Source organism: Narcine bancroftii, chromosome 8 (genome assembly GCF_036971445.1).
Source record: "Narcine bancroftii isolate sNarBan1 chromosome 8, sNarBan1.hap1, whole genome shotgun sequence".
Taxonomy (NCBI): Eukaryota; Metazoa; Chordata; class Chondrichthyes; order Torpediniformes; family Narcinidae; genus Narcine; species Narcine bancroftii.
The window spans coordinates 13,105,973-13,130,854 of NC_091476.1; the positions used below are offsets into that span (position 1 = coordinate 13,105,973).

Below are 24,882 nucleotides of genomic sequence, written 5' to 3' on the forward strand. Positions count from 1 at the left end.
GGCGCAGAAATGCCTTGTTACAATGGTACAAGATAATGTTCAGACCACCCTTGGAGCATTGTGTACAATTCTTCAACTACAGAAAAGATATTAATCTGGAAACACTGCACAAGAGTGCCATTAGGAGTAAATTGAAAGGAGAGGCTGATAGGATGGGACTTTTCTTCTTAGAACATAAGAGGTTAAGGGGGATCTTTAGAGATTTCTAAACTCAAGAAGGACAAAGGTAAGGTTAATAGTCATAGTCTTTCTCCAAGGGCAGAGCAATCTAAAACTAGAGCACATGGAGTTAAGGTGAGAGGGAAGGATGTAAAAGAGATGCATCTTTTCAACACAGAGGATGGTGATCATATGGAACAAGCTGCAAGAAGAAATGTTAAAGGTAGATACCATTGTAATATTTAAAAGATGTTATCACACTTAGTGAATTGTGTTCAGTTCTGGTCACCTCATTATAGGAAGGATGTGGAAGCTCTGGAGAGGATGCAGAGGAGATTTACCAGGATGTTGCCTTGTTTGGAAAATAAACCTTATGAGTCAAGGTTCGCAGAGCTGGGACTTTTCTCTTTGGATCGTAGAAGAACGAGAGGAAACTTAATAGGTCAACAAGATTATGAGAGGCAATAGATGGGGTGGACATCCAGCGCCTGGTTCCCAGGGCAGGAATAGCAAACATCAGAGGACATATGTACAAAGTGAAGGGAGGGCAGTTTAGTGAGACATCAGGGGTAGGTTATTTTTTATGCAGAGAGTTGTGGGTGGCTGGAATGCTTTGCCAGGGATGGTGGGGAGGCTGAAACATTAAGGGCATTTAGGGTTAGGGTTAGACAGGCACATGGATGGAAGAAAAATAGAGGGTTAAGGGGTAGGAAAGGCTTAGTACTTTTTTAAACGAATATATGGGTTGGCACCACATCGAGGGCCAAAGAGCCTGTGCTGTGCTGTACAGATCCATGCATGGGAAAAGCATAGAGAGATATGGCCTTTTGCAGGCAAATGAGACAAGCTTGGGTAGACAAGGACAATTTGGGCTGGAAGATTTGTTTCCATGTTGTTAAGGCAGACTAATATTGAATTTCCTTTACTCTTCCCAGAGAATACCTCTCTCAAGCAGCATAAATGAGGGTGGAAACCAAAGGTAGAATTACAAGGATAATTTTGAGGCTAGTGTACTTGGACTGTATTTGGACTCTCTTTATAATCTATTCTTTTCTTGTCATGGATTGCATCCAGTAATTTTTTTTAAAATCTCTGAAACTAATAAAGAAATCAGAAGCAAGTATGTTCTGTGTTATTGATCTCGAAGGAACCAACTGATGTTGTTCAAGTTTCCCGAGGTTGATACTTAAACGAAGTGTATTCAACTGAACTTTAGGTATTCTATGTTTTCACCAGATATACATTAAAAAGCCAATTGATCTGAATAGATCTGCCAGCTTTACAGTATGGAAAATAAACCACATGAACTACCATACATTACTATGTATGGTAATTAATTTACACACACTATGTTACAAAAGTAATAATCCATTAAGTATTTACTACACAAGGCCACAGTAATGAATCGAAGGCAGCAGGTGGCGGGATATGATGACACATGTGGTTCTAAACATGATTAGATTAATAAGTGGAGAATAATGAAAATAATTGTGGTCAGCTATGGGATGATGTCCTGTTAAGATATGAGGTCATGAATGATTGGGTGCAGAAGTGTGATAAAGTCAGGACTATAATATATAAAAAAAGGACAGTGTCTCATAGCAACAGGCATTTCAGATCCAGGCTTTGATGTGTCTCGGCTTTTGTTTGCAAATCTGAAGAATTCTCTGCGTTTCCTGACTCATTTTTGGACATCAAAAAAGCAGATTTTCCACAAATGTTTTATTTCTCAAAACAAAAAGGTTTTAATTTAGAAATTAACCAAACATCAGAATATTTGAATTTAGATGAGAGATATCAAAAAAAAAATTCTCATTCATCTTTTGGCAACACTAGTTATAGAATATATGTCAAAATGGCATTTATTTTCTGCCCGCAGATCTAATTTGTTGCAGGTCAATTCCATTCACTCAATGAGATGATCTGAGGTAACTAAAATGCATTTATATATATTTTAAAACTTTTCACAAAACACTCAATTGAAATAATACAATTGAAGCCTTTCATCTCTGTAATTCTTTTTTTAGCATTGCAGTAAACTACTGTATGCATACATTTGGCACACCCATTGGCCGACTGTGTCTGTAGCCCCTCCAACAGGCTCCAGAATGTTCCACAGCCCTCTGCTCAGTGCAGAACAGTCGAGCAGCATGGATGTGCTTTTGTTCTAAAGCTATTAAAAGCCTATTAGTTCGTTCAACTTTAGTCTTTTGGAGTAATTGATGGTGCGTCAAGCATCTTATGACAATTTTTGCAGGCCAACAGAAACCACAAAAAGTTAAACCTCTCACTATGCTAGGGGTGATTGCTGCATTCAGTTTCTCTGCCATTATTCAGTCAAGTTTTTTCATCACTGCACATCTGCTGCCTCAGTCTTAGTTTTGTGTCCTCTTGGTGAGCAACCAGACTTATTATTTGCACACTTGATGTGCAAATTTGACTCAGTATGTATCTTGAGGGAATTAGGGAAAAACATTCTACTGTACCTTCCATCCTGACGGCTGATGGTGTACCCATAATCGTCATGGTTCAAAAAGCTTATGTTCACACCCACCAGTGGAGTTTCATCCGCTGCTGCTACCTGCCCTCGAACAACACAAACGCGGCTGAAAGGAGACAGCATGCAGATAAACATATTGTAAATAGGACAAAATCATTCCAGTTAATTTTGTTCTATATTCCAGATTTAAGAAAATTAGCAGTAGTCCCCATTAATCATGTATATTTAGATAACTCTTGAACAAAGATAGCGATTTCTCTGTAATTGGGAGTGCTTGAAAATGGTTTATTTTGATGTTATTCTTAATGAGATGAGTGCTGCCTAACGTATGTATTTATGTCAACCTTGATTGGATTAGACTAGTTTGGATAAGCATTTCCATTTATGCTCTCTTATCTCATAAGGAGCTTCCTGTTGTCAGTAAACAATCAGCCTCAGCAGAAGCTTCATGCAAAAGAATGAAGATAAAGATACACTGGGATCATTGTGCAATCCTCAAATCAACAGTTGACAATCAAACAAAAGAAAAATCACTGCCTGGGATACTGGAATGTCGAATACATCTATTATCTTCAGTTCTAAAGGATTCTTAAAGTAGCCATTTCAATTTGAAGACATAATGGAAAAAATTGGTTTGAATTTGAACTGAATGATTTGATGTGGGGCTGAAGATTGAAATTAAAAAATAAAATATTTGAACCTTTTTTAGAACCCACCTCCAAACAACTTAATTGAAGTGAGAGAAAAGTTAGGCTGCAAGTAGCAAAGTTTGTGTCATGATCTCTTCTCACCTGTGCTATGGATTTTACAGGTGATGACCAAGGCTTGCTAAATATTGTACTCTCTGGTTACCAGGAGTAGGGAATGGGGTTGGTATGTGGGAGTAAGAACAGAGAAGAAGAGTGGGAAGACTTCGCCCTGCCACCCACCCTCTTAAAAATCAGGTCTACTCCAAGGATTGAGGATCAAACCCCACCCCCAAGGCCAAATCTTTAACCACACCCCTATTTGGAATTGAACAAAAGTTTTTTTTCCTCAAATGGGATTGGACCAAGAACCCTCGCTTGGTCAGGGGTCAAAGATTAAAATTATTTGATTGATACCCTGTATCCAAATGATGCACCAGTTAATTAGGCTGACTTCAGAAGCCAAAGAAGCAAATTGTTGAGTTAGAACCTTATAGAAATCAAGAAATTTTGACTGAATGTTATTCATCCTTCCAACCTCTTGCTACCTAACTCCTAAGTATTTTGTCCCAGTTAAAACCAAAGAAATTGCAAGGACCTATGCAAAAAAAAGTAAGTTTGTGTTGAGAAATGGATCGTATTCTAATCAATACTGCTTAGTAGTAAGCCATCCCTAGCTCATGACTGGGTAATTTTTACAAAATAGATTAATTTTATGCTTCCCCAAAAATTTTCCTGATCTTCGTAGGAAGGCAACTTGCGAGTGCACAAAAGTGAACATTTCTTCCATTTGTGAGAGTACAATTTAAGAGAAGCAGGTATGAACAATTGCAATGTCTCACTAACATTCACAACTTGGAAATGAATGATGAACAAATTGGCAGAGATGAAAGTTTTTTTTTAAATTGCAGAAGCAGGACTTTTATTTGGCTTTCTTTCCTTGCAAATTTATTCAGCCAAAAAGGTAAATGTTCTCCCCTCACATTATGTTAATTTCTAAAGGTATTATTAACCATGGGAATTGTTAGTAAATTTCAGGTCCCCAAGTAATGTCCCAGATTCAAGCCTAGAGATTCCATAGATCAGCATAAACTGAGAATATAATGCAGATACTCATGAGCGGTCCACTCTCAAAGATGCTGATTGTTAGATGTGATGTTAAAATTTAGATGCAACATATATCAGGACTTGTTTTCTTTTAAAGCAGGGATTTCTCTGCCCATATCTTCCCATCAGTTCAACATGTGAAATACAGGTTTTGTAGTAATTGAATTAATTGCAATTCTGTGCCTTTGTAAATTGGAATGGCATTTTTTAACTATGTTATATCAGTGACTACAATCCAAAATTGCTTTTCAGAACAAGGCCACAGGCTAAGTAAAAGGCAGAAGCCATGTTAGCTCAAGATGAGGAGAAACCATTTCACTCATGGATTTGTGAATTCCCTACCACATAAAGTTTTTGAGGCCAGTTCATTAGATATTTTCAAAAGGGAGTGGGATGTGGCCCTATTGGCTGAAGGAATCAAGGGGTTTGGAGAGAAAGCAGAAATAGAGTACTGCAGCCATGATCGTAATGAATGGAGGAACATGCTTAAAGGGCTGAATGGCCTACTCCTATTTTCTCTTTTTCTATGATTGAAGGACTTTGCAATGACCCAAGGTTGTCCACAGGCCAAGTAAGAAGAGATAATTTCCTTTACTTCTATATCTATTTTTTTTGTTTTGAAGTAACTTGCACTGGAAAACTAATATTATTTCATACCCATGATGCCATATCTTACATCATTATGAAGGACTGATGAAAAAGGATGTATGGATTTCTTTTTTCCTCCAAATATTCCCTCTGCAGATACCTTCATTTATTTCAATGTTTGGAATTAACCATCACATGAGGAGCGAACCAACAAATGTAACTGATACAAAAGATTGAGATGTCTCCTCTATGAACTACTTTCATGTGCTCCATTTTAAGTTAGCTATCTAAATCCTGTTTCTGAATGAGAACACCATACAACACAAAATTATTTCTAATCTCAAATAGTTGCTGAGAGGATTTCCATTGTTGAAAAAAAGCGTTTTAGGGAACAGGGCCTATTTTAGGAAGAACGTTATACAATATCCTCTGCACCTAATTTAATCAAGAGGATGGTACCACTTAATACAGTGGTTTTCAATCTGCCCCCCTAAACTCTCGTCCCATTTTAAGGAATTTCTATGCCACAAGTGCTCTGTGATCGGTAAGGGATAACTTAAGATGGTATGTGAGTGGGAAGGGAAGGTTGAGAATCCCTGCTCTAGACACAATTGTTACTGGAATATTTTGCTTGAGAAAATTGTCATTGCCCCATTTCCTTTGGAGTTATGAAACCGTGCACGTAACGAGTCAATTGGGTACGATTAAAATAGTGGTTTTCAAACCTTTTTCTTTCCATCCACATACCCCCTTAAGCAATCACTTACTAATCACAAAGCAATTATGGTATAGGGATTCACCATCAGGTGGTGAATGAACATGTGAATTAATATCCCTACTGGATATTAATCCTCAGAATGAATGAGAAACCGTTCAGCCAATAACAACTGCATTCTAGAACCAAGGACCCTCAGACCTTAGAAGCAGTAACAGCATTTGCACAGGATAGGAGATTGAGTTCAGAGCCAATTTAAACTCATTTACTAAGCAGATGAGATAATGGAGTTACCATTCGGAAGACAAATACCTCCTCTGCATCACATTGTCTTCTGACAGTGAGAGTTTATGACAAGACCACAGAAAACCTGAACCACTCCTCAGAAGCTACAATTCATCATTGTCTTTTATTCCATGCCTCAGAAGGTTAACATCATGTTTATCTTTGATGAAACAGGGCTTTGGAGTATACCTTCTCTGCTCCTTCCCTGGTGACAATCTTATCGCTGTATTTTGGAGACATGACAATAAACTTGAACTTGATCATGCCCTGCTGCAGAGTTGCATCTTTTTCCAGCCTGGCATCTAGGAGAATCATTTTATCCCCTGTGAGGAGACAGACCAAACTTTTTTTTCCAAGGTTGGAGAAGAAGTCTTCCTTTACCTAATCCAGAATTGCAGCAAATGCACTGATGACAGCTGCATTTTGGATCCTTGTCTGAATGAGTCAATGGATCATACGATGTTCATTAATTCTGCAAGGGCGAGATGATGAGCTACTGGACTACCTCATTCTTGTGTTCTCACTCTGTTGAGGTCTGTGTTCCTCTTCTGGTTTGTCCTTTCAAAAGAAGCTGTAAACATTGCCTTGTCCATTGCAGCAATATTGATATCAAAAAGCCTGAGTTCTCAGGCTTACGATTGCAGAGAGGGTTTCAGACTGTTACTCTGGGATTGTCCAAGAGAATGCTGCGATTCCAGGTTAACATAACACCTCATTCTGCCATGGGAACATTCATTAGCCTTAATGATAAGGTTAGAAAAGATAATGCGTTTGACAGCGGAGAAATAATTGACCCAAAAGAATGATTAAGGTTGTACTTTTACATGTAATAATGAGTTGGTGTAATCAGTTGGAAGTACCATTAGAATAATTGCTAACACTGGAATTCTACCATCAACAAGGAGTCAAATGACTGCTTATGTTGTAGGGAAAAACAAAAACTTGAGGTGAAAGAGTTTGCCGTCTATGTGTTTACGCCACTAGTTGACATGTAGCCAAGAGAAAAAGACTGACATGTTGACATGGTTATTGTCGCTCATTCTAACGTGATCATTGGTCTCAAAATACATATGGAATGAATGGCTTTGGGCTGTTGTTCTTGCCATTGGCTTAAGGGTACACTAGCCATTTCCTGACAGGTGAGAGCTGCAAGACTTCAACTCTGATCAACACTACCAATGATTACACACACAATTCCCACTCAATTTTATCAGATGACAACCTAAAGATATTGGATGGAGAGAATACTTGTATGATAAATTGTAGAACAAATTTGGGTTAACATCATATTTTTTGTTTGAAGAAACCTTTTTTTTCAAATGATGAAACAGCAAAATGAATTTTGAGAAATAAATAAACATAAATATTAGTTTTTGTAATATTCATCTTATTTTGACTGCGGATCTTGAAATTAGTCATCCTGTAATCATTATTGTCTTTGTATATTAACTACCGTTTGGAAATTCAAGTTTTCAAGTGAAATTGCAGTTTCAAAGGCAAATAGTCTAAACGTAATAGATTTTATTGAGCTTGTTTCCATGATAACACTGAGTTCACTCTGTTTTCCAAATTTTGTTTCCAGTTCACGTAACTGTAAGGACTGTCCTCCAAAAAAGAATTGCTTTTTCTGGAAGGGTGAGATCAAATGAACAGTGGATCTTCTTCACATGAACGTCTCCTGTGACAATTGCAAACTAGAAGATGGGCTCCACCGAAGAGTCGAAGCAAAGTTACACAAAAGGGTAATTTAAGAGTTCAGATTTCATAAACTGCAACACAGAAGCTTCATTACTTTCGATCTTCGGAAAACCTTGGTTAGGTTCCAGATTTGACTTCATTCTGATGGACTTGATTGGGTAGGAGGCAGCCTGGCTGGAAGTGGTGCTGAGAGGGATGGTATCTCAGGCAAGTATATCAGCTCTGCTTCAGACTTACAATTTCAGATAATGGCTATTTCATCCTGCTCGTAACTGAAGTGGTTTCAGCAAAGTCAAGCAATATGGGACATTTTTTGTTTCCATTAATAGAGTATTCCCTTTTAGGAATGGAAAGATGTTCTTTTTTTAATGTGAATAAGGATAAATTGGTGGCATATAACTATTATTTCAATTGAAAATTAATCTTATGCTTTGAAGTAACTCAAAGAAATAAAGTATCAATTGCAAAATGTCTAATATTAAATACTGTAAAAGGATCAACTTGTTGGTATCAATTAACTTGATTGATCTTCAATTACAAAATGAAATTCTTTAATATTTACTGGATTTTGAATTCTTCCCATTGTAAATTCAAGCAGCATTTGAAAAAGATATTTATCCAAAATTGTTATGCATTAATAATATTTTTTTCTGATTATTATTGGATGTTTCAGGTAACCCTAGAAATAAGGCAAGGTAGTATTCATTATACCTCTGAATGTAAGAATTAATAATGTAAACTTAATTTTAATAGAATTAAATCACAAAATTCTGTAGACACTGTGGATGAAGTAAAAACACAAAATGTTGGAGAAGCTCTCCCTTTTCTGTCCTTTCATTTATTTCCCCCCCCCCTCGCACAGCCCTACCATCCTCCCTCCCCCTTATTGCTTCTGCCTTCTTCCTCCACCTATCATCTCTTGCCTTGCCACACCGCCCCCACGTTCCCCCACCTAGTATTTTGTTCGGACACTTGCCGGCATTCGCTCATACCTCGATGAAGGGCCCAAGCCCAAAACGTCGGTTATGTATCATTGCTTTTGCTACATCAAGGAGACTGTTTGACCTGCTGAGTTTCTCCAGCATTTTGTGTTTTTACTTAAAGATTGGTGATTGCATTCTACCATTTTGTTCTGATTTAATTATTTTCACTGCTGAACCCCACTTCACAACAAATCTCTCTTGAAGTCATTAAAAGCAATGTCAAAGATATCAGTGGACAGAGCTATGGCAGAGCATATCCATTTTATGGCTAACAGTGCGATCTGTAACTTATTTCCAAGGTCAAGCTCTTGAAGTACTGTTACAGTGAGCTGCCTCAGATTTTAATACAGATTGCTGAAGAGGTATGAAAACCTGGCAACTAGCCAAGGAGATCGTCAGAATAGAACAGTTGATAGTGTGTTGGGAAGCCAGCATGGGGATTATTGGAGGCACAAAGAATGAATTCAAGGCTTTGTAATAAGGTAAAAATGATTTTAGAACCTTTAACTCTCTTTGTGTTTTGAAGGATTTCTGAAAATCCTCTTTGGAATCACTAGTTAATCACTTTGGAATCACAGGATGATTTGTATACTATCAGACAGCACATGTGATTCAGTCCTATGATGTGATTGCGGCACAGGTTTTCATATATGATTCCTGCCTCAAAGTTTCCAGAAAAAAAGAGGTCCAAAAGCAACAGAAACATGGCATTAAGTGCCTCACCAACATTTTTCACCACACTGCTATCCTTTTATCTCCTTGCACAAAAAACTAAAAAGAGATAATCTCTTCTCAATTTTTAATGCATTTTTATGCATTATCAACATGACAATTTCAATAATTTAATTGATCATTTTGGTAGAACATTTGTTTATCTTAATTTATGAAATACTTATTCAAACTAATGCTATAAATGGACTAACAAGGGGGATTGTAAAATAGGGGGAGATCTAGGAATGTAATGGAAAAACAATCTGGAAATGATCCAACTGAAAATAAATATTTGCTTTGGACCCTGTTTTCAAAATTTCTAATCTTATAATTGAGGATATCACTTTGACCTCAGAAATAATGATGAATAGATAAAAAGAGAATTAAAAAGCTGCAATTACTTCCTGTCAAACAGACCATCACTGGGGAGCACATGAGTATTGCCTTTGCCAACCAAGAACTTGATTCTATCGTAGAAGAGTCTTGGGGGATGGAAGGGAAAGCGCAATTGACTTTGCTGAATCAGATCAAGTGGGTCAGGCGATCCTTGGCAGAGCTGTCCAGTGTAACAAATGGTTTGTCTGCAGCAGTCTGGGTCCATGCAGTCTGTTAAATCATCTGAAAAAAAAACAGAAATGAAATATGAGGCACTCCTTTTGAAAATTAGGTTCTTCACACTGTGTTCAAAATATTTTGGTGCAACCAACATATTTTCAATACGACTGACAAAGAAATATTCCTTTCTGTTCTCCAGTCAGCATTAAAATATCACTGTGCTCCTTGACATATTTTAAGATATGCAAGAGGTGCTATAAAGAACATCATGCCATTAGTAAGATAGTTGCTTTTTTTTGATGGTGTTGTCTAATGCTTAAATGTATTTCCAGGGCAACTGGTTCACAAATCATTCTTCACATGTGAAAAGAGATAATGTGTCAACAGACTGCACATTTCCCTTTTCCTTCCTTTTGTCAAATATCCACATGGTTGGAGATCACACTGATCCCAGTCTAGACTGCAACCTCCCACTGCTTGGTACACCTGGAATTCCAATGTGTTAAAACTTTCAACTACTAGTTGCCTTTCCATCAACATTCTTAATTGAGTTCCAACATATGCAAAATGTTTTTAACCAGCTTGAAATATCACAAGATTTAGGAGCAGAAGTAGGCCATTCTGCCCATTGAGTGCATTCCACCATTGGTCCCATTTCTGTCTTCTAATCTTCCCACTTGCATTTGATATTCGGGGATGATCAGTATTGAACAGGACAACAATTGGATAGAACAAGATTATTACCACTATGTACAATGAGACAAGCACTTACTATGGAGTCTGGGTATCCCTGATGTTGAGACAATATGTAACAATAAGAGATAACAGCATTCTACAAGATGCAGTCTTTTAAACCAAAAGGTAAATAAACATCAATCACTGGTTAGATCAACCTGATTTCCGAGAACCGGATGATACAAAACTATTGTGAGGGCCATGATCCATATGACAACCAAATCACTTCATCTAAGAACAACTTGTCCTTAAGCTTCAATAATGTGTCTCTTTCACCTTTTATGTATTTGTGACCTGAACAAACAAATATAGATTTTGTCCCCCAGAAAATTGTCCTTTCTGACTACATGGAATATTAACAACAACTGATGAGCATGGCATCTGGAGCAAGAAGAGTGCATCAAGGTCATGATTTATTTGTCAAATTTTGGAGAGAGAGGAAGAAGCCAGATTGGTTTTTTTAAAAATTAAAATTTTATTTACAGCCTGGAAGCTGATTCTGGCCATTTAAACCCATGCTGCTCAATTACACCCAAATTAACCCGCAACCCTGTACTTTTTGGTGGGAGGGAGGAAGCTGGAGCACCTGTGGAAATGAAGAGACAGGGAGAACTCCTTACCGACAGCGCTGGACTCGAACCTGGGTCACTGGTGCTGTAACAGCGTTGCGCTAACCGCTACACTAAGTGTGTATTAACAAAGGTAAGAAGGTAGCACACGGAGCTGGATTTAAAGAAATGTGGAGATTTTAATGGGGTGGCAAAGTGTAAAATTGCACAGAAGTGATGAATAGGCTAATGATAACATGTTAAAATATCATTAATCTGTTAGGCGCTGGGCTTTGGTAGTTGCTGAACCAGTAGATTTCCAAACTATTGGGTATTATTCAATTAATATTGAATAACAGTTTTAATTCACTCTTTAAAGACGGTAGAATTATAAATTTTCCCATGACCCCAATAAGTATAAAGGGAGCATGTGAAAGAGAACCATGTACATTTTGAAGGAGTGAGGCCAACAGAACTGACAGGTGAGTTTAATGGGTCCTCAGGAATTGGTGCCCCAGTGAGGGAATGGGGAGCATGGAAAACATCATTTGGTGAATCAAATACCAAATTATCGGGATTTCCAAACAGTCATATAGCAGATTCCTGTAATAATTGCAACATGTTATGTTTAACTTTCTTTCCATTCTATTGAATATTTAAAAAAAACAATGAAGATATCTACTTAAAAATGGGATGGCACAGTTAGCACAATGGTATTACAGCTCCAGCGATTGGGTTCGACTCTGGTGATGTCTGTAATGAGTTTGTACGTTCTCCCCGTTACTGTGTGAGTTCCTCTGAGTACTCTGGGTTCCTCCCACCTTTCAAAATGTACAAGGGCTGTAGGTTAATAGGGATATTTGGGTGGGCTGGAAGGGTCTGTTACGGTGCTGAACATAGGATTACATTAAAATATAATTTATATAAATGTTATGAATATCCAATGTTGGCTAGACCATACCTGCTTGCATTAAACACATAATATAAACATTGTACGTCAAGGACAATGCTAATTGTAGTTTTTAAAGGTGGTAAGATTAGTAAAACATCAGATGAGATTCAAGAGAAAATAAAAAAATTGTGAAGACAGAACACTCAGATTGTTTAGAGCAACACTGAAGAGATCAGTAGAAGCAGCCTACTCTGGGATCAAACTAAGTTAGGTTTATTGGAATAAATGAAAGATAGCAGAGAGCATTGTAACTAATTAGGGGATATGTATTGCTGAGATCACCATGTCCAGTTGGCTTGGAAACAGCCCCTTGAGGAGTTTCAGCTACACTAATTAAAATTTGGTGAGAGAGAACTAATGATTAATTTGCTTTGAATCATCCTGATACAAGCAGAACTCACATCATAAACCAGCACAGAAGGATCAAGGCTGAATGAGGTATCCTTCAGAAAGTGTGAGGTACAATCACAGAAGAGTTACGATGTTCTAAGGTGACTTATGTGCCTTCTTGGAAGTACTGAGCTGTGAACAAGTTCAAGCTCCTTGTTGCACATTCAGGGAAGAAGTTGGGATTGTGAGCAGTCCAGTGAGTCACCCCATTTATAGTACAGCAGTTAAGACACAGTACAGGAGTGGAGAGTTGCAGAGCAAAAGCAACACAATTTTACAGTGTGAGGTTCATTCAGGAGGTTGATAATGGTGGCAAAGAAATTGACTGAATTTGGTGGGGCGTGATCTCAGACCTGCGAACCTTCTCCCCGAATGGAAGGAGGTGGAGAGTGTGTGGCTGGAGTGGGATGAATCTTTTAATGGATACTACATGTATACAACTTGTATCTGAACAAGTTACCACAGCCTACTTGCTCAATATGATTTTGTTAAAAGATTGTTGAATTGTTTCTAATTCATACACTCGATAATAATGATTTTACTTCTGGAACACTTTGGGATCCATATTGTATGGATTTTGGCCTGCTGATTACAAAAATCCCTGAAAGATTTTCCTATTGCATACAATTTTCAATGATAGAAAACCATGAACTGCAATATATAATTGAAAATTAATTTTCTGCCTTCACATTTGGACTTATTCTCTGTTGATCGTGGTGCAGTCAGTGATGAAAATGGTGAAAGGTTTCACCAGGACATTGCAACCATGGAACAGCAGTATCAGGGAAACTGGAATCCACCAATGCTGGATAGCTACAGTTGGACAGTGACATGAGGGGCATCAGATGGTGAGTACAAATGAAAATCAGCGACAAAACATTTTTAGGTCATTTGAACTAATGTAATGTGTCAGCATCATTATGTGATTAAACGTGCGAAATTCAATAAAAGCTAATTTAATGTTTCTCCACTGTCCTACGTGATACAGCAAATCTGAAATTATCTTTGCATTCAGTTTGAAATTGTCTGTCATAATCCCCAATTTTTTTTTCAGGAAGCAAATCTTTGGAAAAATAATTGTTGCCCAGTGAGACCAGTAAATTAGATAGGAGCAATCTGTGATGACCCTTTTGCTAACTCAGCAAAACTCAAATTGCTCTTGGCATCTAGGACTTAATAGCAACATCCTCTGAGTCATGGAAAACTCATTAATTTGTTCTGTAAAGCCAGATGGCACATATACTTGTGGAGAAGACATTTTGGAGTATTCCACCAGCTAAGTGGATACATCTTGATTATCAACAATCCTCTTCACATTTCTATTTTAACCAAAGTGTTTCATTTCAGAATAGCTGCAAGGTATATCATTTTGTACCAACAACATTATTTGCCATAAATTTGTAACAAGGGACTGATAATGAATTCTATTTTAATATTCCAGCATTCATAAGTGTACAGCTTCCACTAGAAACATAGAACCATAGAAAATTACACCATATAAACAGGCCCCTTCGGCCCTTCTAGTCTGTGATGAACCTTTTTTTGGCCTAGTCCCACTGATCTGCACCCAGTCCATAACCCTCCATACCTCTACCATCCATGTACCTTTCAAACTTCTTCTTAAATGTTCAAATTGAGCCTACATTCACCACTTCATCTGGCAGCTCGTTTCACACTATGTGTGAAGAAGTTCTAAATTTTTCCCCTTTCACGCTTAACCCATGTCCTCTGGTTTGCATCTCACCTACATTCAGTGGAAATAGCCTATCTATATTGACTCCCTCAATACCTTTCATAATTTAAAAAAAACGCTTTCAAACTTGCCCTCATTCTTCTACGCTCAAGGGAATAAAGTTCTAACCTGTTTAATCTTTCCCTGTAATTCAGTTCCTGAAGTCAGAGCAACATCCTAATAAATCTTCTCTGCACTCTTTCTATTTTATTGACATCTTTCCTGCAGTTAGGTGACAAAAACTGCACATAATACTCCAAAATTGGCCTCACTAATGTCTTATAAAACTTTACCAATAACATCCCATCTCCTATACTCAATACTGTGATTTATGAAGGCCAATGTGCCAAAAGCTCTTTTTACAACCCTATCAATCTGTGATGCTATTTTCAGAGAATTATGTTTCTGTATTCCCATCCCTCTGTTCTACCACACTCAGCAGTGCCCTACCATTTACCGCGTATGTCCTTTCTTGGTTTGTCCTGCCAAAATGGAAAACCTCACACTTGTCTGCATTAAATTCTGCCATTTTTTAGATTTAAAAGTGTTACAGCACAGTAACAGGCCATTTCAGCCTTGGAGTCCATACCGCCCAATTTACAGCCCATCAACCTACAGCCCTCATACATTTTGAATGGCGAGAGAAAACTGGAGTCCCCGGAGAAAATCCATGCAGACATACACACAGCATGCGACTTGAACCCTCAACCGGGCCTGATCACTGACACTGTAAAGGCATCGTTGGGGTGGGGGAGGTCACAGTATGTAGTAGAAATAGAAAGCAGGAATTTGATTAAAAAGAGTTATTTAAACTAGGTTTTAAAAGTCTAATGTGAAGAAAAATAATACTTAAATGTTTTAAGAAAGTTGCAGGAACCTCTGGAGTCCAGCGAACAAAAGAAGAAGATGGGGAACAGAGGCCTCTTGCACAATGGAAGCCTGGGGCTGGAGTTTTATCCACCACCAACACCCCCCACCCCCCGACCTGTGTGAGTGGTTCACCCGTTGATGCAGCCAGAGGCGCTGGAGTTGATATAGAAGATCCTTCAATGGCAATCGGCATAACTGGTGCTTTTATCAGGAAGAGGAGGACATTAACAGAAAGAGTCAGTGATGGGGAGAATGGTGAAAAACAAGAAATATCTGCTAAAGGTAAAAAATTAAAAGAATCAAAAAAAGGGAAGGGTACACTTGATGAAAGGGTACACTCTAATGAAAGAATTGAAGAACACAATTAAACAAATGAAAAATATTATACAGTTGTAAAATATTTGAAATTTTCTCTGGGATAAATTGGGCCCAACAAAGTTTTTACCAAATTGTAGTGATGTGGAGACTTTGAGTTGAAAGGGAAATACAAAGAAATTTGTAATGTATACTTTACTTCAAACGGGAACCCCCAAACAGGGGCTTATCAGTCCAGGCAGAGATAGGAAGCAGAATTAAATATAAGAATAGATGAGGAAACCTGGTCTGAACTATGTTGGGATGATATGACTAATACAGTAAATGTAGAATATAGATTAGTACAATATAATTTTTTGCATCAATTATATCTCACACCACATAAATTAAATAAATTAAATTCAGAAATATCAGACCGATCTATTAGATGTGGTGAAGAGGTTTGAACTTTTTACATTCAAACTCGTTATGTTCTAAAGTGAGACCCTTTGGGTCAATCTAGGAAATTTCTTCGGGCAGATTGCCTGAATTACATTTCCACAAAACCCAGAATTATTCTTCCTGTGTAATATTACAGGGATAAGACATAAATTAAAATGACCTAAATATCAAATAGAATTTGTTAAAATTGCATTGGTAGTGGCAAGAAAATGTATAGCAGTTGCATGGAAGTCTGATTCACATCTGGGAATGGCAGGTTGGAACACAGAAATATTCCACTTGAGAAAATTAGTTACAACTTAAGAAATAAGTATGACATATTTTTACAACTTTGGCATCCATATTTGCAATTTTCTGATGTAAGTATTCTAATCCTCAAGACCTGCGTTGATCTTCCCCCAAAGAAAATGAATAGAATATGAATTTATGATCCTTGGAGTGTGCGGCACTTTTCAGTAATCTATTCTCATTTCTTTTCTTTCTTTCTTTTCCTTGCTTTTCTTTCCATATCTATTTCTTTGGGGCTTTTTCTTGGGTGGGTGTGGGTTGGGATATAACCATCATGGAGTAAATACTGGATTTGCATTGGTACTTGTAAATTTTAATTCTGTAATTGACTGCATGTATGATCAAATTTTCTAAATAAACTATTAAAAAAGTTTTTAAAAAAAGGATTGCGCGAACACCTACACCAAACATGCCAGCCATTTTTCTAGCTCTGAAAACCCTTTTCGCTGTCTACAACACCTCCAATCTTAGTGTCACCTGCAAACTTGCTGATCTAATTTACCACATTATCATCCAGATCATTGAAATTGATGTCAAACAACAATGGTCCCAGCACCGATCCCTGAGGAACACCACGAGTCACAGTCTAAGCAGAAATCATCCACCACTACTCTCTGGCTTATCCCGTCCAGCCATTGTCGAATCCAGTTCACTACTTCACCCTGAATTCCTTGAGTCTGAACCTCCCATGTGGAACCTTTTCAAAGGCCGTACTAATAGTGCCCAAAGACAGCATCCACAGCCATTCCTTTGTCAATTTTCCTGATAACCTCCTTGAAAAACAATACAAGATTGGTTAAACATGACGTACCATGCAAAAAGCCAATGTTGACTATCCCCTAATCGGTTTCTGGCTGTCCAAATAATTGTATATAATTGTATCCCTTAGAACAACTAATTTATTACATTCATGTTGTTTTGCCTACTTTAAATGGATTAAACAGCAGATGGGTTAATGGGTTGAATGTCAGGAATCCCATGATCTCTGACATTAATGGTATGAAGTGATTTGGTACAGGATTGCAACCTAGAAACCTGACATTCAATGGCATTCTGTTAGTATCCATAATCCTGATGCTGTCAGACAATGGACTTCAACTGCATCTTTCAAATATGGTTTCTATTAAATATGCATCAGATAACAAAGTGAAAAATAAACTCATAGGCTGTCACTTATTTTCCTGACAGTTGCTCAAGATATTAATCTTCCCTGCGACATTGCAACATTAACCTATTTTCGACAATCCTGTATAATATGTTGAATTGGTGCCTGCTGGAATTCTGGGGGTAATCCTGCTGAACTGAACAAGATATCAAATGTCTCATAAGATTTTCTTTTTCATTTACTCCAGGACTTGCAAACTGTTGTAATGCAGAGGTTCAACAATATTTAGTGTCTCCACACCAGATCCATTCAGCCCTGGATCACCTCAAAAACAGCTGCAAAAACATTGACTACAGCTTCGCCTTCAACATCATTAATCTTGTGCTGGTCAAGAAGCTACAAACTCTGGCCCTCTGTACCCCACTCTGCAACTGGATCCTTGACTTTCTCATCGGAAGATCACCATCAGTACGAATTGGAAACAACGTCTCCTCCTCACTGATGATCAACATAGGCACACCCCAAGGATGTGTACTTAGCCCACTGCTCTACTTGTTGTACATCCATGACGAGTTGGCCAGACACAATTCAATGCCATCTACATTTGCCGATGACACCATGGTTGTCGGCAGAATCACAAATGGCAATGAGGAAGCGTAGAGGAGGGAGCTCGATCAGCTCATTGAATTGTGTAATGATAACCTTGCGCTCTACATCAGCAAAACCAAGGACTTCAGGATAAAGTCAGGGGAACACAACCCAGTCCTCATTGAGGGCTCAGTAGTGGAGAGGGTCAAGAATTTCAAATTCCCGGGCGTGAACATCTACGAGGATCTGTCCTGGACCCTCCACATTGATGCAATCACAAAGAAAGCTCACCAGCTGCTATACTTTCTGAGGTGTCTGAGGATAATCGGTATGTCACCAAAGACTCTCATAAACCTCTACGGGTGTACCGTGGAGAACACTCTGGCTGGTGGCATCACTGTCAGGTATTGAAGGCGCTAACTCTCAGGAAAAGAATAAACTCCAGAGGGTTACTAACTTGGCCTGCGACATCATAGGCACCAGGGTTCTCTCCATCAAGGACATGAGATAGTGTCTTAATAGAAGCAGGCTCTATCCTCAAAGACTCCCACCGCCCAGGCCATGCCCTCTTCACTCTGTTACCATCAGGAAAAAGCAACAGGAGGCTAAAGATGAGCACACAATGGCACAAGGACAGCTTCTTCCCGCTGCCATCAGATTCCTTGATAATCAATGAATCATAGGTACTTCCTTATTTTTCGTGCACTAATATTTTTTACTTTTGTTGATAGTAATGTCGTAAGATGGTTATAATAGGAATGTTTGCCCTACGATGCTGCCACAAAACACCAAATTTCATGACTTGTTCATGACAATGAATTCTGATTTTTGGTACTGCCCTTGTTTTTATTTTAAAACCCTTGAGAATCAATGTTTCAGATCCTGAGAAATCTATTCCTTCAATGCTGTCTTTGCTTTCCCATTTCAGTTCTTTTAAGGCTATATATTGAATCTCCATACAAGTGAACTATTTCCAATGAATATGCATGTACCTATCTATGAGCATATACCGTTAAGAGTGGTTAAAGAACTTTACATATCTTGGGGTTAAGATCACAAAAAAAATTAAAGATTTATACAAATTTAATTTTCTCCCTTTAACTATATGGAACAAACACTTTCTAGATTGTTTCCATTGGCCATAACTTTAAATAGGTCATATAAATTCTATCAAGATGATAATTTCATCCAAAATTTTGTATATATTTCAAGCAGTCCCAGTATTTATTCCTAAATCATTTTTTGAAAATATTGCCTTTAAAAATTTTTCTTATATATGGAATAATAAAAATGAAAGGTTGAGTAAATTTTATTTGCAGAAATTAAAGAGAGATAGTGGTGTGGCTTTACCTAATCTTAGATTTTATTATTAGGCAGCAAATATTTGATATATTATTTTCTGGGGATATTATTCTGACAAACCTCATTGGACAGATTTGGAATTGAAATCTGTACAGGGGTATTCATTCGCTTCCTTATTGGGAGTTGCTCTTCCTTTTACAATTTCTAAGATTAGTAGTCATTCCTTTAACCCAATCCTTAAACAGACATTATGGAGTTGGTTTCAATTTTGCAATTTTTGGATTAAAAAAATTTAGTTTTTCAAGTACTATTTATCTCAACTAATTTTTTTCATTGTTTATAATGGATCAAGCCTTTTTTTTGTCTATTTTTTGATCTGTTTGTAAATGAATATTTCATGTCTTTTGCTATAATATACCTAAGTCACATTTTTTTAATATTTCCAGGTTAGAAGTTTTTTGAACAAGATATTACCTAACTTTCCTATATCATATCAACCTGATTTGATTGATAGTCTTTTTCATTTGAATCCCTCCCATAAGAGTTTAATAGGTAATATTTGCAATAATTTATTAACATTGCTATTGATCTCTAACAATAAAATTAGAGGAGCTTGGGAATTGAAACCTCAGTCACTTCTCCCAGAGGATCCTAGGGAAAAGATAGTTGGAATGGTTAATACCTCTTCATTATGTGCTTGGCACACATTGATTAGTTTAAAATGGTACATCAGGTTCATATATCTAAAGATAAATTGGCCCGAATCTTTCCGAATGTTAGTCCTATGTGTGATGGATGTAAATCACAAGTAGCTACATTAACGCATATGTTTTGGTCTTGCTCTGTATTGGACAAATATTGGACAGATATTTTCAAGACTTAGTCAGTCATACTGGATATTAGATTGCAACCTAATCCATTGATTTGCTATTTTTGGAATTAAAGTTCCAGAGGTGGGGCGAGTTTCCACTTCTGCACATCGGTTGTAGCCTTTACTCCACTGTTGGCCAGAAAAGCCATTTTATTTAAATGGAAAGGTCCTAATTCACCTATTTTGATGCAATGGCTCTCTCAACCTATGTCATGTTTTTGATACCTCTGTTAAGTTTGAAGAGACTTTGCGTCCTTTTATAAACTATTTTCATCTGTGTTAATTTGTATTTTGACTTTACTTTCCAGATTATTTTGGCTGTCTTTTTTTTATTAGCAAGGACCAGATAAATAGTTTGTACTGACCTGTTGTAGTGAACTCTCAGTTTAGGGTACTCAACCTTTTTTTGTTGTTGTGTTGCTCTTTGTTTTAGTTTATATTTTGGTAGGTTAGATGGGGTTTTACCAACTATTTTTTTTCTCTTTTTTGAATATTCCAAATTGAGGAGAAAGAGATAATATTGTTCAATATTTTATAATTTAATACATTATATTAAACATTGCAATATATTGATGTTTCTGTTTTTACTACTCAGTTCTGTATTCTACTCTCCTCCTGTATTGTTTACTCTAATGTGTTTAATAAAACGATTGAAAAAGAAAAGAGGTCATGTTGAACAAATCTGATTTTTTAAAAAAAGACGTCATTAAGGTTGATGAGTGCAGAGATGTAGATGTCGATAGAGATTTCAGCAAGGTATTGCGTAAGGTTCCACACAGTAGGCTGCTCTGGAAGGTTAGATAACGTGGGATCCAAGGTGAGATAGTTGATTGGAGAGTAAGCTAGCTTTGTCAATAAAGCAGAGGAGAAGGTACATGCTGGCTTCTCGGACTATAAGTCTTTGACTAGTGGTGTACCACAGGGTTTGGTGCTGGGCCCATTGTTGATTTAAATGAAAAGATACATTGCACGATAATCAAGTTCATGGATAACAATAAAATTTCTGGTATTGTAGATAATGAAGACGCCTGCAAAAGATTGAGGCAGGATCATGATCATGTGGCAGGTGGGCAGAAGGGGGATTGATGGACTTTATTCGAGAAATGTGAGATGTTGCCTTTTGGGAGCTCAGCAGAGGGATACAGGAACATAGAGCTGGAAAATTGTGTTACAGGTAGATGGGGTGGTCAAAAAGGCTTCCATCATTTCGAGAGCATTTAAGAAAAAAAATAATTCTACAGATATAGGGTTTGGATAGGTTCAGAGATTTATGGCCCAAGCAAAGGCAGGTGGGACTAGTATGGGTGGGACAATGTAGTCAGCATGGGAAATTTGGCCTGAAGGGACTGTTCCCATATTGTATGACCCAATGAAGAATGTTATATTGTTTGCAATGTACCTGCTGTTATTCAACTATCTAAACAAAAGTACAATTTTAACATTTATTTAACCCCTAGAAATTTATTATAATAGCAACCTGATACATTGTGGATGCTTGCTGAAGTTTCTTAACATTCAATTAACATTTCAGAGGTGACAGGAGTAATTCAACAATAATTTGAATGTCTTTTACAAAGTAATTATTTTATAACTCATAGAATATTGATTATGTACCTTGTTACATAAAACAATTCCTGCAATCTTGGGTTAGTAATGTTGTGAGCAGAGATATTTGTCTTTCTCATTTGCACATGACAACAGTATTGTGAGCAGCACAAATCAGGTACATGGTTAGGCCAGTGAATATTGTGTAACACTAAACAGAACTTTATTCCCCAATGCCTAAATTCTAGTCTCCTATTGACTCAGATGAGGGGCATAATGGGCAATAATAAAATGGGACACATCATTATAACCAGAAAATGCTCAGAGCTCTCACTTGAAGCAATGGAAATAACTATAATGATAATAGGAAACTATTGAAGCAACACACAGTATGGTATCAGCTTCCGTAATAAGGAAGAAGCCATATATTTGTACTACACGCTGCTTGTTGAAACAATGTTATTGATTGACTTCCAACATGAAACTTAGTGCTTTGGATTTTAGGGTAAAAATAAGAGCGACTATCAGTGTTCACCCTTGTTAATAGGTATAATTGACAACAAATCTTGACAATTGCACGTATGTAGTTAAATATGAAGACATTACTCAAATTGCTGTGCTCAGCCGGAAAAGTTTGCAATAATAAAACACTGATTTGAAATTAATATATGGCTTCTTTGGAATTCTTTGTCATGCAAGATCATGGATTGTTGGATGAGTATATTTAAGCATGAGCATTCCAAATTTTGATCCTGAAATGAAGTACGGGATTTCGACATCGTACAAAAGAGGCAGAGGTCACTCCAATGTCCGCCTGCACATTTCTCAGCACCCTACCATTTATTGTGCACATTTGTCTCATTTTCTCTTCCCACCTACCATTCTTCACACAAATTAATTTCTATTGTTTGAGCACCTTACCTGTCCATTGTTTTGTTTTCTAATTTATTTCAGACTTTCTTGTTTCCACATTAACAACTCTCAGTAAAATTGTAAAAAAGATGACAAGGGAGAGTCCCTTCCAGACACAATTAGGAGAACATACAATGGAAAATCAAACAAGTAGCTTGTGTGATTTTATAGAAGAAGACTTAAAAAAACCTGCCAGAAATACAAGACAACCCGAAGGCCTAATGAGATTGTAAACTGGAAGGAAATTAGTATTCATTTTTAAAAAAAAGTAGTTCGTGAGAATCAGAATTTATTGTCATGAACAAGTCATGAAATTTGTTGTTTTGTGGCAGTATCACAGCGCAAATGTTCATATAACTCACCTTGCAACAATAAATAAAATTTAATGCATGAAAAGTAAGGCAGTGTCTGATATTTATTGACCATTCAGGAACGCAGTTCACGGACAAGTTGAACACTTCCACCAGCGTTATCTCCGCTCCATCCTCAACATTCATTGGAGCGACTTCATCACCAACATCGAAGTACTCGAGATGGCAGAGGCCGACAGCACCAAATCCACGCTGCTGAAGATCCAACTGCGCTGGGTAGGTCACGTCTCCAGAATGGATGACCATCGCCTTCCCAAGATCGTGTTATATGGCGAGCTCTCCACTGACCACCGTGACAGAGGTGCACCAAAGAAGAGGTACAAGGACTACCTAAAGAAATCTCTTGGTGCCTGCCACATTGACCACCGCCAGTGGGCTGATATCGCCTCCAACCGTGCATCTTGGCGCCTCACAGTCCGGCGGGCAGCAACCTCCTTTGAAGAAGACTGCAGAGCCCACCTCACTGACAAAAGACAAAGGAGGAAAAATCCAACACCCAACCCCAACCAACAAATTTTCCCCTGCAACCGTGTCTGCCTGTCCCGCATCAGACTTGTCAGCCACAAACGAGCCTGCAGCCGACGTGGACATTTACCCCTCCATAAATCTTCGTCCGCGAAGCCAAGCCAAAGAAGATACGAACGCAGGCTTGAAGATGCCTTACTGTATTTATATAGGACATTCAAGATTCATATATTGTCAAGTAATAGTACACAAATCTGACTTCTGCCTGCCATAAGGCAGTTAAAGAGTCACTATTAGTTTTGCCTGGTATCCTTACAAGAAGAGAAAGAGAAGCAAAAGGGGAAGTCTTGGCAGAGTTACTGAATGCCTGAGGATTTGTCTCCTGTGCTCCTGCAGTCTATGTAGCAGCAGAGCCTTGTTCAAAGCATCGGCAACCTGAGCTCCAGGAACAAGCCTCCAATATGACCAGGAAGCCTTCGGCACCTGGGGCCCTATGGAGGCCCTTCTTGCCCTCTGCCACCTCTCAAATCCAGGTTCTAATACTTGGTTCCCATCAGCCAGTCTCCAGCAGCACGTAGTCCGTTCGCTAGTCTGCTGCTGTGGTCACCATCCTGTAGGTTCATCTCCTCTGCCTCTCTTTTGCAATGGGGAGTATTTTTGGTGCCTTGCACCAGCCCGCTGCTCCCCCGGAGTCTAATACACCTTGTTGTTGCTGCTGCTGAGTACAGGCACCGCCATCTTGGACACATACCTTGTGATTGTAGGATGTTAAAATAAAACACCTTTGTTTTCTTTAGCAGGCCATTTAAAACCTGTATGGAGCCTCCAGCATTAGGACTGGGTGGGGGGGGGGGGGGGTGAACCCTTTGGAGCACTTTGCCTCCGCTCTCCATTCCCCCGGGTCTGCCTTTACAGAAGCTCCAGTAGTGCCGTCATTATTTTCTTTAAGCAGGATTGAAGATGCCTTACTATATCTATATAGGACCTTGGTCAGCCTGGACTTGGACAGCTAAGTGCAGAGATTTGGTCTCTACTCCCGGAAGGGTATGCCTGACATGAAGACAGTGCAATGATGATCCACCAGTCTAGTTCAAATTTATCAAATGAGAAGAGATTGAATAGTCTAGGACTGCATTCTCTAGAACTTAGAGAAAATAACTGATCTAACTGAAAGTCAACAGGTTGGGCGTTTCCGTTGGCTGCCCAGCCCCAAAATCAATTGTCATCATCTCAGAATAATGAGTGGGCCATTTACAACTACCATGAGGAAAATTTTCTTCATTCTGAGGACAGTGTTCTTCAGAATTCTCTACCCCAGATGACTGTACAAGCTTGCTCATAATGATATTAATAGCTTTCTGGATAGTGAAGGGCTATAAGGGGAATGCAGGAGAATGACACAAAAGATACAATAGATTGGCCATGATTTTGATTTATGGCAGAGCTGGCTCTAAGGACTGAGGGC

The 24,882-nt window shown here is 38.1% G+C and overlaps 1 protein-coding gene across 13 annotated transcripts in view; it reads right to left on the reverse strand.

The window, feature by feature from the left end:
* Nucleotides 1-24,882, reverse strand: part of tenm1 (teneurin transmembrane protein 1) — an 832,896-nt gene that overhangs the window by 136,904 nt on the left and 671,110 nt on the right. For all 13 annotated transcript variants that reach the window (XR_011342879.1, XR_011342876.1, XR_011342875.1 and 10 more), the window contains 2 exons: nt 9,834-10,050; nt 2,646-2,765 (listed from right to left, as the gene is read on the reverse strand). Coding sequence is in view for 8 of the 13 variants with exons in the window: in XM_069892937.1 (XP_069749038.1) it covers nt 2,646-2,765; nt 9,834-10,050 (337 nt within the window). In the remaining 5 variants the exon portion in view is untranslated. The remainder of the gene's footprint in view (nt 1-2,645; nt 2,766-9,833; nt 10,051-24,882) is intronic.